Source organism: Antedon mediterranea, chromosome 1 (assembly GCF_964355755.1).
Source record: "Antedon mediterranea chromosome 1, ecAntMedi1.1, whole genome shotgun sequence".
In the NCBI taxonomy this organism is placed as follows: domain Eukaryota; kingdom Metazoa; phylum Echinodermata; class Crinoidea; order Comatulida; family Antedonidae; genus Antedon; species Antedon mediterranea.
The window spans coordinates 20,884,401-20,901,628 of record NC_092670.1 but is presented as its reverse complement, the minus strand read 5'-3'; the positions used below and the strand labels follow the sequence as shown (position 1 = coordinate 20,901,628).

Here is a 17,228-nt window from a genome sequence, read left to right as displayed (position 1 = left end):
ATTGATACACCCTTAGGACGTTTTCATTTTAGTTGACTATTTATTTAAGGAAATTGCATATATTTGTATTTTACCATGTGCGTAAATTTGATACGAGTATGAAATCAAAGCGCAAATTACCTGTTTACACTGAAGCTTCCATATATCGAGTTGTTAACGAAATAGGAAAATTTCAATTTTGTGTCAAATCTGGTATGGTTTCAATAGTTTGTCAGTCAGTCTGTCAATTATATACTGTGTACATATTTCTTTGCAACATATATCTATTTTATTTATTTTACCATTTATCATTACTTATAATGTTCAGCAATCAATCGGTGCCAATTAACGATAGCCTAGTGACTTATCAATCTAAACACGAAGGCATCCTAAAGACATATATTTTTTTTTTCATTTTGTATTATTCACTGGGCGTTCTTACTTCATCTGTTTACTAATCCTTGATCATTGATAGTACAGTTCATATGACGTCAAATCATATCACTAACTTGTACCAAAACATTGAGATAGCCATATCCTCCAGTTTACTTTCCAATTATTTGTTATATCTGACCATCTAATAACGGATGTAGTTTATTTTTTGCTTTGGTATTTTTATGAATCAACCGACTCGTGTATATATGCTAGGCCTACCTCCTATTAAAACAATGACCTGAAACTCTTCTAAATTATATATCCTCCTCCCTAACTGGTACTATGATAAACAGAGGATGAACGTACGTCCACACCAGGCCTATGAATCGTTTGATTAAAATCGTTCAGGAAATTACCTATAAAAATCATCTCAAAACAATAATGATTCATTAGAAAATTAAAATAGTTCCACCAATATTTTGGTACTTATAGTAAGTCATCATTGTTGACATACTTATTTAATTTAAGATTATCCAGCAACTGTATCATGATTAAAGTGTTGACAGTGTGGTTGACATTGTTCAAGTAGGCCTGTAAGACATTTTCTTCAACTTCAACTTGTAGCCAATTATACTTGTCACATTCAAAGACATGCCACACACAACCACTAGTCACAAGGCCTACATCCGGAGTGCGACTAAAGGGGCTACAAGGTAGGCCTAAAGTTTCCCGGAAGGATGACTCACCTGCCAGATTTCCTCACATGAAGTTTGTAATATCGAAAAGGGCCAGAAATGTAGCCATAATAAAGCCATGGCATTCTGCCACTGTTCGTCTTTTGTTCATTGTGATCTTGGAAGAATTAAGACTGTTGCATTTTCAGCTATTTTTAGAAAACTTTGTGGGACCAATCTCCTGGTTCCTGCCATAAACGACCTCTGGTCCCACAGGGCTAACTTGACTTCCTGTAACAAATATAGGGTGTAATAGGCTACTTATTTTCTGTATTGTGTTGTCAATTACGGTTATGAAATACTACCATAACAAGGGAATTAAGTTAAACTATTGCTTTGTTCCTTTTTTGAAAGTCAGTGAAAATTGTAAAATTGCAACTCACAATGGTTATTATTTATGTTACTTAATACACCACTCATGTTTTTTTAATCCAGTGCCTTCAAACACGCCAAGATCTAATTATGTTTTAAGTTACAGTTTAATTAAGATGAGACAAAGGCCGCATAGTATACACAATAGAAAACTTGACCGAACTTTTGTTTGCAAACTCTGAGTTTGTGTTTTTACCACCAAGTCACTGGAGGCTGTCACTCTGTCCATCTATAGGTTCACATGACTGCAAATACTGTTATTGGTTTCGCTGAGTTGAAAAACTAGTTTGTCAAGAAGGTTCACGGCCTAACCTTTGCAAATAGTTTTCTTTAGTATGCCAAAACATTAGCAAACTTGGCAAAACTCTTGCAAAACTCCGAGTTTGCTCAAGTTTTCTAATACTCGGTATTTAACACATCTTGATCATAATAAGTGGCCTTGTTTTATATTTTATTTATTCTTCTGTTTAATTCTTCACCTTTCTTATTAAATAGATATAATTGATCTTGGGTAATATACCGTAGTGTCTTTGGAAAAAATAAGGAAAGAAATAGAAGTAATGGCCACATAATAAGAAAAGAATTATTTTAACTGAAAATTTGACAGAAAGAAGGCAGAGGAATAGTAAAAATTTAATTCATGCAAATGTTTACTAAGACTATTTGTACTATAGATTTGTACTCAAGATGACAATAAGTCAACGTAAGTACAAGAAGATGAAGAAGATAAAGTACCGTAAATAGTTTCAAGTGAACTGGTAACTATTGGCAGAAAATCCACCGTCAACCAACTGGCAGTCTTAGGTTGATCAAGCTAGCTAGCTGGAGTTTTCTTTCGGTGCTTCAGTTGGTTTTGGTATCTTGGGTTCTCAGTGGAACGTAGCTTAAAGTTTTTAAATTAGTAAAAATAAAAAAAGAAACATATAAGGTCAAAAAATTAAAATACAAGGTTTTTAAATTTGGTTCTTATATTAAATTGGAAATCAGCTGTTTTTTAGCAATCCACGTATCAATTTGTTTTCCGATAGAATTGTTCATCTTCAAAATCTTTGACAGATTGTTGTTAAAGCACCTTTCACAAATTAGTTGAAGTTTTTTTTTTATTCATTTAATGTCTAATTGTGAAATCATCTTATGGTTTGATAGATATCAATTCGCAGGAAATGAGTTCTTAGCGCGTATTCACCTGCAGAATACAGACGATTAAACGTAGACAATCCCCGCGCTTTGAGTCAAGAAAACAAAGTAGGTGGGTACCGAACGTAATGTTGCAATCAGCCAATACACAGAATACATTACGTGTAGCCTACTATACAGCGGTTTATTTGTATAAAGCACATGTGCAAACATGGTAATGTTTTTGCAATCACTTTAGGTCTACATTTCATGTTGCTTTTATATCATCTCTATTTATTTATACTTTTAGACACAAGTTTAATTAAGTTCAATGGTGACGTCATTAGCCTAGTTCAAATATGCTCAAATTACCCAAATCAAATTTACTACTTTGACTCTTTAGAAAAACTAATTTACATTATTGTCAGGTGTACAAATAAAACCAGAGAAAACAAAATATATTTAGATATTACTGTTACAAAGAATATAGGTTGAAGTGGATATTAGGATTTGGGGATTATGAAAATGGTACCGTATTTAAACTGTCAATTTCTAATACTAAATATTATTGTCGCCATACCTATAACCACTATTATCACTAGCCAAGAGACACGTGACTAGTTAATGAACGCGAGTCTCGCGTACGTACAAAGTACGTGCCGATATAGAGAATTTTTAAATTCAAATTTTTGTTAATTTACCATTGATTGAAGATACTGCTCATTAATTATACTGCGACTAATAACAACAAAATCAGAAACGATGTTTAAAAATGTCAAGCTATTTAAATAAGTCTACTTGTAAAGCTAAAGCCGTGGAAACATTTACAAATTGACGTCAGACCCACTCATATTAAATTTAGTGCAGATATTCTAAAAATAGCACTTGCAGACGACAATCGAAGGATATTATTTATAAAGCACGTGATCTAATACCTGTGTGGTAAATATTATGACTACGGTCGAGATTGAAGTAATACATTTAGGGATCTTAACTTCGCTGATTGATTTACGGAGTTAATTTGACTGAGTTCAGTTTCTGTCTCATCGTTCACGTTTGTATCTAGTGTGTAGATATCCACCCCCCCCCCCCCCACCCACTTCTTACTATAGTTGGTCGTCATTTAAAGCCTTTTTCCCCCAAGATTGAAATTTATTCATTGACTTGTCCTTGCATTGTAAAAAGTCTCATCATCTAGTGTGTAGATCCCCAACTCCCACCTCTTACTATAGTTGGTCGTCAGTTAAAGCCTTTTTTTTCCTAAGATTGAAAATTTAGTCATTGACTTGTCCTTGCTTTCAAAATTCTTTAGAAAATTGCGTTTATCGACAAAATTCTGATTTACAAAATTGTATGGATATTGCCTACATAATTATTGGGTGTGACCAGTCAATCGAACCACACCCCAAAAAAAGGTCAACAGATGGGATACAGCCCTTCGTCACAGGGAGTAAACTTTCCTTGACTCCATCTCCCCTATGACATTTTACCGGATATTTCCATCCGTTACAGATAGTCAGAGATGGGCTAATTTGAAAGACTATAGATGACCACACCCAGAGGTGACTTTGCAGCCAAATCATATGCTTACGTCATCATCAATGCAGCGGTTAGATTTCGCAACCTTTTGCAACCCATCTGTCATCAAACAGTGGCAGGTGGGTTGAACCAGGGAAATTGTAACACTTGTTTGTAAAACAAAAATTTGTTTTAATCTAAATAAACTTAACTTCTTTTAATAAGAATTTTAGTAAATCATTCGTTACTACATGAAGATCAGACAACTGCAAGTGACTTTCGAAGGTCAATTTAAATCTGTCCTGGCCACACCCTTTGGAGCTCATTTCCCGCCAATGTGTTGACATACGAAAAGGAAATTAGGCCGATAGTGCTTTAAGGCCGATAGTGCTATAAGGCCTATGTCACAACCTCTATGGTTATGCTAGCTATATTGTACTCTACATATAATAAACTACGTTTGTCAACATATACCTCCACAGTTTTAGTTTACAAACTTCTGTTGTTTTTATTAATAATTTCATAATTATTATGTATAAATCGTAGTCGCCAGATGCAAAATGTATCATTATATTCACTTAATGCATCATTATTACCTTTGCATTAGAATTCCTTGAAATTTAAACAATGAATTAGGCAAACATATGCTATTCAAATTCATTTATAGTGTCTAAAACATATGTATATATACACCAGTTTGACAAGAGCTATATTTACCTAGAAAGTTAATTTTGTATACAGTTTTGTAAAATTTAAACAAGACAGTTTTAATATCAATGCCCTGAGATGTTGTTTAACTACTATATTGTCTCAATGCAATTTTTTACTGCAGAACTCTCTGAAGATCTCAGTAAAAATCGTCGGAATTTGTCTTTTGAGTACTGGCCTTCTGGTTCTTCACTTGGTCCTGGTTATTATACAATTCTGCAACCTTTCAAAGATAATAAAGATTAAAATGTAATTTTATAACTTTCTTCTTCACTTAGAAAATGTTATTTCATTGTTTTATTGTAATGTCTCTATTGGTAATCCTTGTTGTAAACCCCTTCTTTTTTTCTGTGTTAATGTTTGTAAAAATTGTGTTTTCTGTAGACTTTCGTCGTCGTATAATTCATGTCTTTTATTAAATAATTTTTTTGGTATTTTCAATTGTAGTCTTTCACAATTTAAATGTATTTTGAACGATACTATTAATATAAATGTTAACTTTGTGTTTTTTTAAATATATATATATTTTATTATCAACCTGTAATTGCATTGCACTGTTGGTTGTAAGAATAGACTAACAAAAATGAACGGTAGGATACAACTTTATAATGATAGACAAAAAAAAGAATGAATGCTAGATCAAGAATTATCAGACATCTCATATTGTATTAACGCAAGGCTTTAAGTTTGGTAAAAACAATCTTCCCTAATTTATAATTCATAGTCACTATTTTAAAATCTATTTCAAACTTGAACCCATATTATCAATAGGGGTACAGGATATGGGGCCATTTCGAACAATAATAGGTGACCTTGTTACCCTGTTACATGTTCTATATTGAATTAGTTTTTATTTATTTTTTTTTAATTTTATGAATTAACTATTTAGCATGTTGTCTAACGATTCCTAATTATATAAGCGCTATATTTTAAAATCTATTTCAAACATGAACCCATTTCATCAATAGGATACGGAGCCCATTTTAAACAACAATAGGTGACCTTCCATGTTCTATACTTAATTAGTGTAACAGTTGTTCCATTGTATAAATTAAAAAACATTTTACACAATGACTTAAAAAAGAAATTGTGGAACGGAAATGTATCTTGTTGTTTATTATTTATCAGGCCTCACAAATTGGGTTTAATTATTTTTCTGGTTCACTTTAACCTTCTTTTCTTGTTTAAACCAAATGGTTCCTTCTGGGTTGTCACAGTAGGGGGTCACAAGGAGGTTCTTCCTCAGAAGGGCCAAACAAATGTTGGTTACTATAAGCCAATAAGATTTCCCAGGATGCAGGAATTGACCTGGGCTGGGAGTTGTGGTTTGGTCTCCTGGGGATTCATTGTTAACCTTTAAATATAATTTGAATCCAGAAAAAATCTTTATTCTCTGGAGAAGTAGTAATTTTGTTCATGATGTGTTTACTTTTTTGGGTCCCTGGATTATGTTAGATTTTTAAGACACTGGATATTCTAAAATATGGATTGTGATATTTTTTTATTCTAAGCACTAAATTGTTACACTTTATGTATATGTTAATATTATTTTCAACAACTATTAACTGTTCACATGATAGATAAAATAAATAGATACAATTTTAAAATCTAAAATTTACCTGTGTTGAATTTGTGGCTTGTTCAGCATTTTTATCTTCTCGAATTCTTAAAAAGCGTGGAAAACGAAGTGAAATTCCCTTGCTATCATCAACCTTACAACAAAATTGTAAAAAATGGAATTTAATTAGTAGAACAGGTTTTATCGCATACCAAGGATAAAAAGTATGTATATTTTTAGATTTTTTTAAGTCACATTTTGCATGCCATATGATACGTTATTATAACGCTACTCTTTTGTTAATTTAGCTAGTTTCTTAATCCAGGAGCTCGATTTGAAATGTTTTCTGTTTTGAATTGCTCATTCAGGGGCCTCAGATTAAGCTCTTTAAAAAAAAATATGTCGTGCCTATATATGGACATTATGATGTCATATCACTACCATATCTGGGCATATTACTGCCATATTTGGACACATCACACATTTTGTCAAACTAGTTTGATAGTGTAAACAGAGCCTTATATACTCTACATGAATCAAGTGAATGTATTTCCTATGCCCCACTACTTGTCATCCTTTCCCATCAGGAAACTCTTTATGAATCAGATTGGTTTAAAATTGCAAATATGATTATATTCCTGACAGATGAGGGATAGGTTATACACTACTAATATCTCTTTTGACCTTTCTTTGTCACACCAAAAAAATTAATATAAAAAAAAACCATATTTCTGATTCAGTGCCAGGATACACACTGTAGACCTATTTCCACTCTATAACTTGTTGTTACAATATAACTATTGTTTTGGCCTTAATTTTAGTGCTAACCTTGTACTGTAGTAGTTTATTCTACTGCAGTAAATTGATTGTTCTACTGCAGTAAATTGATTGTTCTACTGCAGTACATTGATTATTCTACTCCAGTAAATTGATTATTCTACTGCAGTATATAGATTATTATACTGCAGTACATTTATTGTTCTACTGAAATAAATACAACTATAATTATAGTACAGTATTAGTAACAGTGTTCAATGATGAACATGATTTTTCAATTTTTCATAATCCACTTACCCATCAGATTTGAAGGAAGGGGATATAAGAGGGAGGATATTCCAATTATGATAGATAGGGTAATGCAAACGAAAACTACCCTATGTTTTTGAAATATAGTCTACTGCTATACTCATTTAAGTTGTGTGTACTAACAATAATTTTGAACCAAATCGTATTATTCAGGCTAATATGACATTTAAGTTAATGTATTATCAAGAATTGTATTGATAAATCTATACAATATCATAGAATTAGCAACTGAGGAACTCTTATTATTATATATGACCTGATTATATATATATAAAATGACCTTCAATACTGCAGTAGAATGATTTGACTATCCACAGGTACAGTATAATGAACAATAAACTTACAATGCCCATTGCAGCTCGATGGGTTGGGGAAATAGAAAGATCGGCCGCTTTTACTTCCCAGACTTGGACCGCATCGAACCAATGATCTGGCTCGTGACTTGAGTCATAACGATAGTACGCCTTGGGCTTCTCTATAACATGGTCTGTGAGGAACTTAGTGTGTTGCTCAAGATCGTCATCTTTAAAACCGGTGCCAATCTTTAAAAGAAAGTGAAAATTGTTAATCTTAAAAAATTTTTACACTTGCTGGGTGATCTCTATACACCATTTTAAAAACTCTTTCTCAGTCATTTTGTTTCTGTTGGGGTCAATTTGGGTCAATTGTGATGCTGGCAGAAAAGGCACCTGTTTATAAATCCTGTACCCTTTCCAGGATGCTTCTCAACTCCAGCCTGGAAAACTCATTTAGTCTCCTAAGAGTTCTTAAAACACAGACCAATTCTTTGAATAGCCCAAGTTTTCCAGCTAGTTTATCTAGATAAATTTAACCATTTCTCCGATACATAGGTCCAGGATCGCTGACCCCATAGAAGGGCCTCATCCTCTTACACATCTTTATACAGTGTCTGTCTGCCATAAATGCATAGGTTAATTTTAAACACAGATAAAGAATATTAAATTGATTTCAAGGTTAGGTTCTTAAGTCATATCCAGTTTACCATGTACTTTTTCCTCCAGTAGTGGTGAATAATTTTAAGGCCCTAGATTATATGTTTTGAGGAAGGGATAAAGTTTATTCTGTGTAATGACACACACTACTAACTTTTATATATTGTGGAAAGAGAGTGACAGAACTACTTGATACTACTAGTTATACATAGTTATATTTTGATTTAGACTTTGTTAAAAAAACTATAGATAGCAGATTTGTCTTACAAGAAGGAGTCTCAATTTGATATCTGTTGTGCATGCTTAAGATCTATTGCTGTTCCACCATGTTAAAGATTAGCTTTCCAAACCATCCCAAGGAAGACTTGGTGGTATAATGGTTGGATGTCTGCATATCAAGCAAAAGATTCCGGGTTCAAATCTTGGTTGGGATGCCAGTCTTACAGATTTCTTCATCTTCACCATTTATAAATTGTTACATATTCAGTATATCACTGGACGATTTCTCAATGAAAGTTCATTATATATAAATACTTATACAGTTGTAAATTTATCATCACCCACCCCTTCTTATTCTGAACAGCCCAGCCACATCACGGACCACGCAATTACCTTGCAAATTGACTGAAATTCCTCATTTTCATCATCGTAACAAGCCAGTAAGAATCCTCCGTAAGTCCCAGTTCGTTTCCCTTTTCCGTGATAACCTCCAATCACAACTAGATCCAAAGTATCGCCAACACCTTCCAAATAATCTTTCTTAAGCTACAAAATATGAAAATAAAAAAAAATATTGGCTTTATTCCCTGTTATTTCTTATTTGTAAATATTTCTGTATATATTTAATATCTTATTAACATCTACCAAAACAACTTGTTGACTATTCTTCTTATTGGCTTCACTCCCTGTAATTTATTATTTGTAACTCTTTCTGTATATATTTAATATCGTATTAACAATTCTACCAAACAACTTGTTATTGGCTATTCCTCTTATTGGCTTCACTCCCAAATATTTTCTTAAATCTAACACTTCGTCTAATAACCACTCTTAATTTCTAATTAATTAATTAATGTTAAACTTCCAGTGTACAAGGTAACAACTTGATTTCCCATTTTTATAGGTCAGGTCAAGATAATTAACTACCTTGAGCCAATTATGCGAGCGTTTTGCAATCTCATACGTTGCTTCCTCGTCTAACGTCTTCACCATAAGACCTTCGCAATTGCCTAAAAGAAAAACATTTGGTTCATTTTAGTGGGTCAAAACAATAAGTCAATTAGTGTAATTATCTTTCTATAAATAGTTGGAATACATTTTGGACACCCCTATTAAGGAAGACACTTTCCCATAAAACAGACAAGGGTAAATAATATATTTTATTAGGTTAAACTACGGTCCACACTTAATATTACTAAAGGAACACTTTATTGGTCCTGAATTTGTCCCTTATCTTTGACTGTACAGTGTTTTGTATAGTTAATTTTGCATTTCTCTGTGGTACAGTGACACAAAACAGTAATGATAAAACTTTCAGTGTAGTTATATAGTAAGTACTGTACTCAGAAGACAAACTTATATTCACCTTTTATTGACTCATCTAGAAATTCTTGTATATCCTCTGTCTGTGTGGAAACCATAGAGTTTGCAAAGACAAACTGCCCTTCAACTTCCTTGCAGGATGACTGGAGAAGCTCTCGTCTCTTGCGGAAAGGTTCCCTCACAAGAGACTAGAAAATATTAATTGAATTAACGTCAACAAATTAATAATTTTCTCCCTTTCATCAGCGGTAATTCCCAGATTATTCAATCATAATAAACAGTTCTTCTAATTAGGAAGCCAAAACACAATACTGTATTATATCATAAATACAATAATTATCACCAATATCATTGTTTTGCATATCTATCATGGTTCAGGATGCAATCATTTGGTATGGAGAGTCCTGTTATACCGACACATTACATTGCTTCATTTTTAATCTGAAAAGATTTTATGTTGCTGGAGTGCCATACCCACCTTGAAATAGAAGACCAAAAGATGAACCTTTCTTGAAATTATTTATTTTATTTTGTCTTTATTTTTGAGGAAACATAAATACACATTCTCACCTTTCCATTCAAATATAAGATATCAAATGCGTAAACGCAAACTTGAACTTTGATCTCTGACATGTCTGCATCTTTTCTTTTTCTGGTACTAAGCACTTGGAATGGTAGTATGTCTTTCTTCACTTTGTCCCATGCCACTGCTTCAGAGTCGATCACACATGATGTAACACCTTCTTTTAATACAGATGGCATACGTTCGATGATGTCTGGATATTTGGTAGTGTTGTTCTCTTGATTTCGACTGTAGATGTGTACCTCTCCGTTTTCTAGAAGATGTATCTGGTGAAGAAAGAGACAGCAAATGCATATAATGGTAAATAGAAACCTTTAGGACAATGCTATATAAATTTGACAACATTAACATTACAGGTAAATCAAATAAAAATTCTATTCCTGAAAGTGTTCTTAAAATAGAGGGCGACATACATGTATCAACACTACCTATACTAACCTGTGCTCTTTCACCATCATACTTATATTCACATGTAAACGCCATGTTTTCAAACCGATTTAACACTTCTGATATTCCTTTGGTTGGGTGGGCCAACATTGGTTTCAGTGGTGTTCCTGGTGTCAGCTTGCAATGTTTTGGTAACTCTTCTAGACCGTATTTTAGCAACGTTGGTATTATTTTATCATAGTTTGGTAATTCACTGGAATTGAAACAGTAATTATAGCATTATTATACTTACTGAAGTAATTATGAAGTTACTGCGGTAAAATCAGGCAACATTAGTCTTACCAGTATGTAGTTTTTATGATTAGTGCGCCCTCTTCCATCTTTTTCCTAAGGCTTTCCGAGATTGTGGTTGTTTGTTTTTCATCAATGTCTAAATCAAGTAATACCAGTTCATTAGTGTATTGTTTAAAATAATTTAATAGTCGTACAATTTGAGTAAAAGGCTACTACTAATACAAAAAGGAGAAATGAATTATATATAGGGTACTATACTGAGTAACAAATACTTTAAATAGAATACTCAAGGTACAATTAGAACCTCTACTACCTTGTCCAGGTGGTGTTAGGACTATAGCATTTCCTAAAGCTACCAGAACAGATTGCTCAGCTAGGCCAATCCTCAGTTTACCAGTTAATGATCTGCAATTCAGAAAATCTTGTAAATATATTATTATTCCAAATGTATGTATTTGTTTCAAATCGTTATAATTGTTTGTCTTGCAAGATTTCTAACCTTATTAAATATCGTGCTTCGGAGTGACGACAGGCTACAAACATCCCTTTGACTTTTTCAGTTTTTCTACTTTGAGACTAAATCAAAAAATGTAATGATTTTAATATGCTGTGCTTATTTCAATACTTCACAATGAGAATATTTTCAGTAAAAGGGCCTAGATTGTCAAATCAAAAGTTCCTTAATGATTTTTAATGTAACTTTTCAGTTTATAGCTATTTTCTATAGATTTCTTACAGCGTTGCCCGTCATTGCAGCAATTTCTTTGAGTTTGTTGAAAACTGCCTGAATAGTCAACTTTGGGGGAGCAAACATCATCTTCTGAGTTGTACGGCTTGCCTACAACAAACAAAAACACTTTAGGTAACAAATTGCTAAGTATTGTTTGGAGAATGTCTTATTTAATTATTTAAAAAAATGTTTGTACAAAGTGGATAGATTATGGGATGAGATTCAGATTTCAGAAATGTGTCCCTTTTTCAAAGATGCTTACCTCAGCAACTATACCAAGGTCGCCCTTTTCTGCTACCTCTGCCTTCATTTTATCAACACTTCGGCCTAAAACATACATAACAAGATAATTAACCATTGTTATAATTAACAGCCAAAATACCACTTTTAGTTGAGTTCAATTCAAATTGTTTAAGCAACTGGACAATTACATACCTGTTGCCTGACCAATGGCTCTCATCAGAATGGTTTCCCCCATGCCGAGTTCCAAACCCTCATATGCAGGGGCAAGCTTATTTAGACACAAGTAAACACATCTCACTAGATCATCTGGTGTAAGGACGATGACTGAACGTAAGAAGTTACAGAGGATTTCAATGGTTTTCAAACGTTTTGTAGTTGCTTCTATCTGCTCAAATGTACGGGCTAGGGCTAGATATGGTACCCTATAGACAACAATAAATTAGAATAATAAGAATTACAATAAATTACAATGATGACTGTCTGCTCAATTTTATATTTTTTAAAGATTATCATTTTTATGTTATATAATGTTTCACCACTATGTTATCCCAAGGCAATCTAACAACAAGACAAGCCCGCCTTGCCAAGATAGGAACTCATAACAGTTCTTTGGTCTTATGTCTGGCTGCGCCAAATAGCAACAGTACTGTACTATATCCATATTTTATGCGGCGCACGGTTTCTTTTTATCTTACTTATCCTCTTTCTTCCAACATGCATCTAACACAGGGTTGTAGTTGCTCTTTCCAGGGTTGTAATTAATATCTGTAACTTTTTCATCACTGTAATGAAGATAACAAATTATAATAATAGTTAGTCCTATAGCGTGCCCAATAATTGTAAGCACATTGCACAAAAAAAAAAGGAATATTAATTTTAGGAACGAAGGGGAGGAATCATTTTCACTTAAACATTCTACCAAGAGGAATATTTTAATCTACAGAAATTGGATTTAATGTTAGAGCACAAACTTATTTTGTTAAAAACTATTGCTTTAAATAATGTTTATAACATATCATTAGGGAAAAAATTGAAAATTAATAAGCACATTTAAAATTAAGATTTAATTTAAATCACATTTAGATCCAGGATAAATGTCATCACTGTGTAACTAACCTTGATTTTTCTTTCACTGCAGGTGAGACAGAACTGACTTCTTTCTTTACAGGTGTATCATCTTTACTAGTTTTTGGTTTCTTTTCTTCTGCTTCTTGTTTTGGAGTTTTTGCAGCTGTGAAAATAATATTGAACATAAGAAGAATTATTAAAGATAAATAGCAAAACTTAAGAAATTGTTTATTGATGATTTTACTGCAGTACAGATGACTTATTTTGATAAATACACTTACAGAAAAAGGGATGACTTTTTACTCCTTCCTCTTTCTTTACTTCTTGAGACTGTTTTTTTTTTTCATCATCACTATCTTCTTCATCATCACTTTCTATAATTTGTTTTGTTTTTCGTTTCTTTGCTTTATTCTCTTGTGGACTTTTGTTACTTCCTTTACTCAATACTTTTTTATCTTTCATGTCATCACTCTCCGTCTTTACATTATCAGGTACTTTAACCATTCTTTCTTTTGTTGATGAATCTTTTTTCTTTGATTTTGTTTGACCTTTGCCTTTTGACTTCTCCTTGTTTTCATCATTTTCATCACTTTTTTTATCTGTCTTATTCTCTTCATCTTTAATCTCAGTTTTAACCTCAGTAGATTTTTCATTAGATATATCTGTCTCTTCCTTTTCTGGTGATGCAGCCTTTTCCTCATTTGACGAATCACTTGTCTGCGAAAGATTTAATGTTCGCTTTCGCATGTGTTTTCGGGCTGAAAAACAAAGCATGAAAATGAACATCTACTAATCAAATAAAACATTAAACTATAATACAAATATTCAAAGCAGAACTTACCTGTTCTTCTGAATGGAATTCCCCCAGGGGAAATTGTTGGTGTATTGTCTGGTGACAATTTGGGTGTTCCATTTACAGATGGGGGAGATGCCATTGTATTTTTGTGTGATGGTGTTTTAGGTTCTGTTTTAAGTGTGATTATACTATCCAGCTGGAAGAATGAGACAGATAAAAAAAATATTTATTTTTATTATAGCCTCCAGAAATGAATGAAAAATAAATAAAAAGATGGAAAATGTTACTACAAAATAAATTGTCCCTTTTTAAAGTAACTTTTTCCACTTTTAGTTAAGTTTTTGAATGCATTATTCAGATATTTTTATTATTATTATTTTTATTTTTTTTCAAATAATCAAATCTTTACCTCAGCATTTATTTCCATCTTTTCTTCATTACTTTCTTCTTCCTTCTTTCCTTCATTACTTTCTTCTTCCTTCTTTTCATCACCTACTTCTTCACATTTATCCTCGTTCTTCTTTTCCTCTTCTGTTGTTTGTTTGCATTTGTTTTCTTCTTCATCTTCCTCGTCACTGTCTAGAATGCGACGGAACTTTTTCTTTGGTTGTTCTGTGATTGGCGATTTATTTGAATTTGGCGACTTGTTCTTCACTTTTAGAGGTGAACGATCTCTGTACAGGAACAAAATTCACATAACTTACTAAAATATACATTCATACTTATCATAACATTTATAATATATATTGCATAATAACATTTGAAATATTGAGGCATTTCTGTTCTTAGCTGATTCAATATGTGAAAGAAGATGGTGTTACCTCTTTTTCTCACTGGAAGCTTTCTTTGTCCCACCTCCACCAAAAAATGACCTGTAAAAATGAGTTAATAAAACACAGTTATAACACCAATACATACATACATACACGTCATACAAACACTGACTATCTACCTAGTAGTAGTATTACTAATATTTAAAGACCCCTTCCCTGCAATTTTGGACGTTTTTTGGAAAATAATACATATATATCACTTTAAAAACATTAAACCATGTCATTCCTTGTCTTAAATGTACGTTTTATGGTAAATTATGATAAAAAGTGAGAAACAATGCACTACCTAAGTAGCTCGCGGCGATCGACCTCTCGTGGACGGTCTTAGGCCTAGCCTAGCTAGGCTTAGTTTTGTAGGCCTAGCTGGTAAACATCGATAACGTACGAACATCGTACGCTAGCTATATACCTAGCCTGACGTTGTATAGTTGCTGCATTAATTGTCTTTCTATTTTTGCCAGACTCCGTTGATACAAATTGGGGAAAACCCGGTATTTTCGCTGAAAAGTTAGGAGTCTTCCATTTGTTTTGGCTTCACGATCGATCGAAAAGTGGGCGAATTACAGGTGAAAAACAAAAATATCAATACGCGCGCAATGCATTTTGGGATTTATAGCGGGCCGCTATAATTATTAGAATCGATTTATTTTTCACATTTTTAACCGTTTAAAGACGAAAAAAGTTATCGCAATAGGACCATGTAGTATTATTTTTACATTAAATATAGTTTGTGATCTTAAATTAGATCTCAAAAACGTAGGGAATGGGGCTTTAAATAGAGACACAAAAAACATCCATCAATGACTCAATCTCAAGAACAAATAAAGACAGCAAAAACAAAGTGGGTTATTAAAAAAATACGATACAGTACTTCCTCACGAGACAAAATAATTTAGGCTAGGCCTAATCATCTTGTTAACCTTTCTCAACTCCCTCACTCAGCAGATACACAGTGACACCGGTCAGTTTGAGAACCAGTAAGTAGGTAGCCTAGGATTCCAATGCTCTTATTTCATCTTTCGTAAACAATTGCTAACCTAATCAAGTCATCATGTATAATATTTATGGCATTATTACTTACATGATAGATCTTTGAGCCATGGTAATTGAATCTAGGCTAAATTAGCAACAGTAATAAAACCTATGTTCTTGTTGAAGTCGATCAACAACATCCAATCTAACTTTTCCCGCGGATAAAACAAGTGACGCGAGGAGGGCGACAGACTTTTTGAAAATAGCCCCCTCTCTAATATTTTGTTGAACAAAACTTTTTTTCTAATGGCGGTAGCAAAGATCTTAGAAGCCGAAGTCCCGAATGAGGTCGTAAAATCTAAATTGAAAACATTTTTTGTTATGAAGAGTTGTACGCGTGAAGAATGTTTTATGAAAATATGTCAATAGTGTTTACATACTTCTAAATTACAGTAAAATGTTTAGTAAGGCCTAACAGTTTTCAGTTAATTTAGATATAAGGAAGAAAAGTAAAGATATTATGGAGCGGCTTTCCTGAATATAAAATACTAAGTAGGCCTACTAGTACTGTATAGTTTGAAATTATACATGTTAGGTGATCTTGTCAAAGGTCAAGCGCCCATAGCCAGCCTGCCACGTTTCGATATTCAATATTGACCTTTACCTTACGGCTTAAATTCTAAATGGTACTGACTTTTCACTGGTATTTTAATAACAACAGTGAATATACAGACAGCTTTCAATTTAAGTAACTTTTTCAATTTTTCGTATAGTATAATCTAAAACAACATTTTAATCATAGATAGAGCTAAAGGGATTTAAATTAATAAGTGAAATTGAGTGATTATAGCCACAGCAATGATATTGAGATCCGAAATTTCCGCAAACACTAATTAAAATGGTCAAACTTTGTCTACAACAAACATCAAACTAGTTTGACAAAAAAAAGTTTTTTGTCACATAAAGTTTGATAGTGTAGATAGAGCTTTACAAAGACATGTTATCTTTAGACATTCTCTCACTCATATACATTGTTATCAACACATTGGGAGATTAAGACCCAAATCAATTTTATTTACATTTTATGTTTCAAACATAATACGCACTTTTAATCCGGCATCAATGTTTTTTTAGTATTTTAAAGATTTTTATAAGTATAGCCGTATATTGATAGGTTTCGTAAAAGCGTTCAAAATGATAATCTCTTATCTTGCCAAGGAAATTTGCATTTTTCCTCCGAAAATGTCTTTACATTGACGAATTATCATATGTAAGTATATCTATGTCTTAAATGTGTTTGCCTAATGGTCCATGCACTAGATAACACTTATCACACATTATATATCATTATCAAACACGTTGATCTAATGTGTAGTCGATC

At 32.8% G+C, this 17,228-nt stretch overlaps 1 protein-coding gene across 1 annotated transcript; it reads right to left on the bottom strand.

Moving 5' to 3' along the window:
• Window positions 1–4,239: 4,239 nt before the first annotated feature.
• On the bottom strand, window positions 4,240–16,045 carry LOC140047898 (DNA ligase 1-like). The gene is made up of 21 exons (XM_072092930.1): window positions 15,957–16,045; window positions 14,864–14,914; window positions 14,452–14,716; window positions 14,088–14,238; window positions 13,528–14,004; window positions 13,295–13,409; window positions 12,874–12,960; window positions 12,371–12,600; window positions 12,198–12,262; window positions 11,942–12,043; window positions 11,705–11,781; window positions 11,519–11,610; window positions 11,254–11,341; window positions 10,963–11,164; window positions 10,512–10,790; window positions 9,985–10,129; window positions 9,546–9,628; window positions 9,012–9,164; window positions 7,791–7,988; window positions 6,422–6,514; window positions 4,240–5,025 (listed from the first exon to the last, which is right to left on the bottom strand). The coding sequence occupies exons 1-21, from the start codon at window positions 15,974–15,976 to the stop codon at window positions 4,942–4,944; spliced, it is 3,057 nt and encodes a 1,018-aa protein (XP_071949031.1). The 5' UTR covers window positions 15,977–16,045; the 3' UTR covers window positions 4,240–4,941.
• Between the last annotated feature and the right edge of the window lie 1,183 nt (window positions 16,046–17,228).

Excerpts from the sequence above, each read along its gene's own strand:
- LOC140047898 (XM_072092930.1), bottom strand. The coding sequence starts at position 15,976 with ATGGCTCAAAGATCTATCAT. Across the intron at positions 14,915-15,956 it reads ATGGCTCAAAGATCTATCAT|GTCATTTTTTGGTGGAGGTG; the intron begins GTAAGTAATAAT and ends TCATTTTTACAG. Across the intron at positions 14,005-14,087 it reads AATTCCATTCAGAAGAACAG|CCCGAAAACACATGCGAAAG; the intron begins GTAAGTTCTGCT and ends TTTGTTTTTCAG.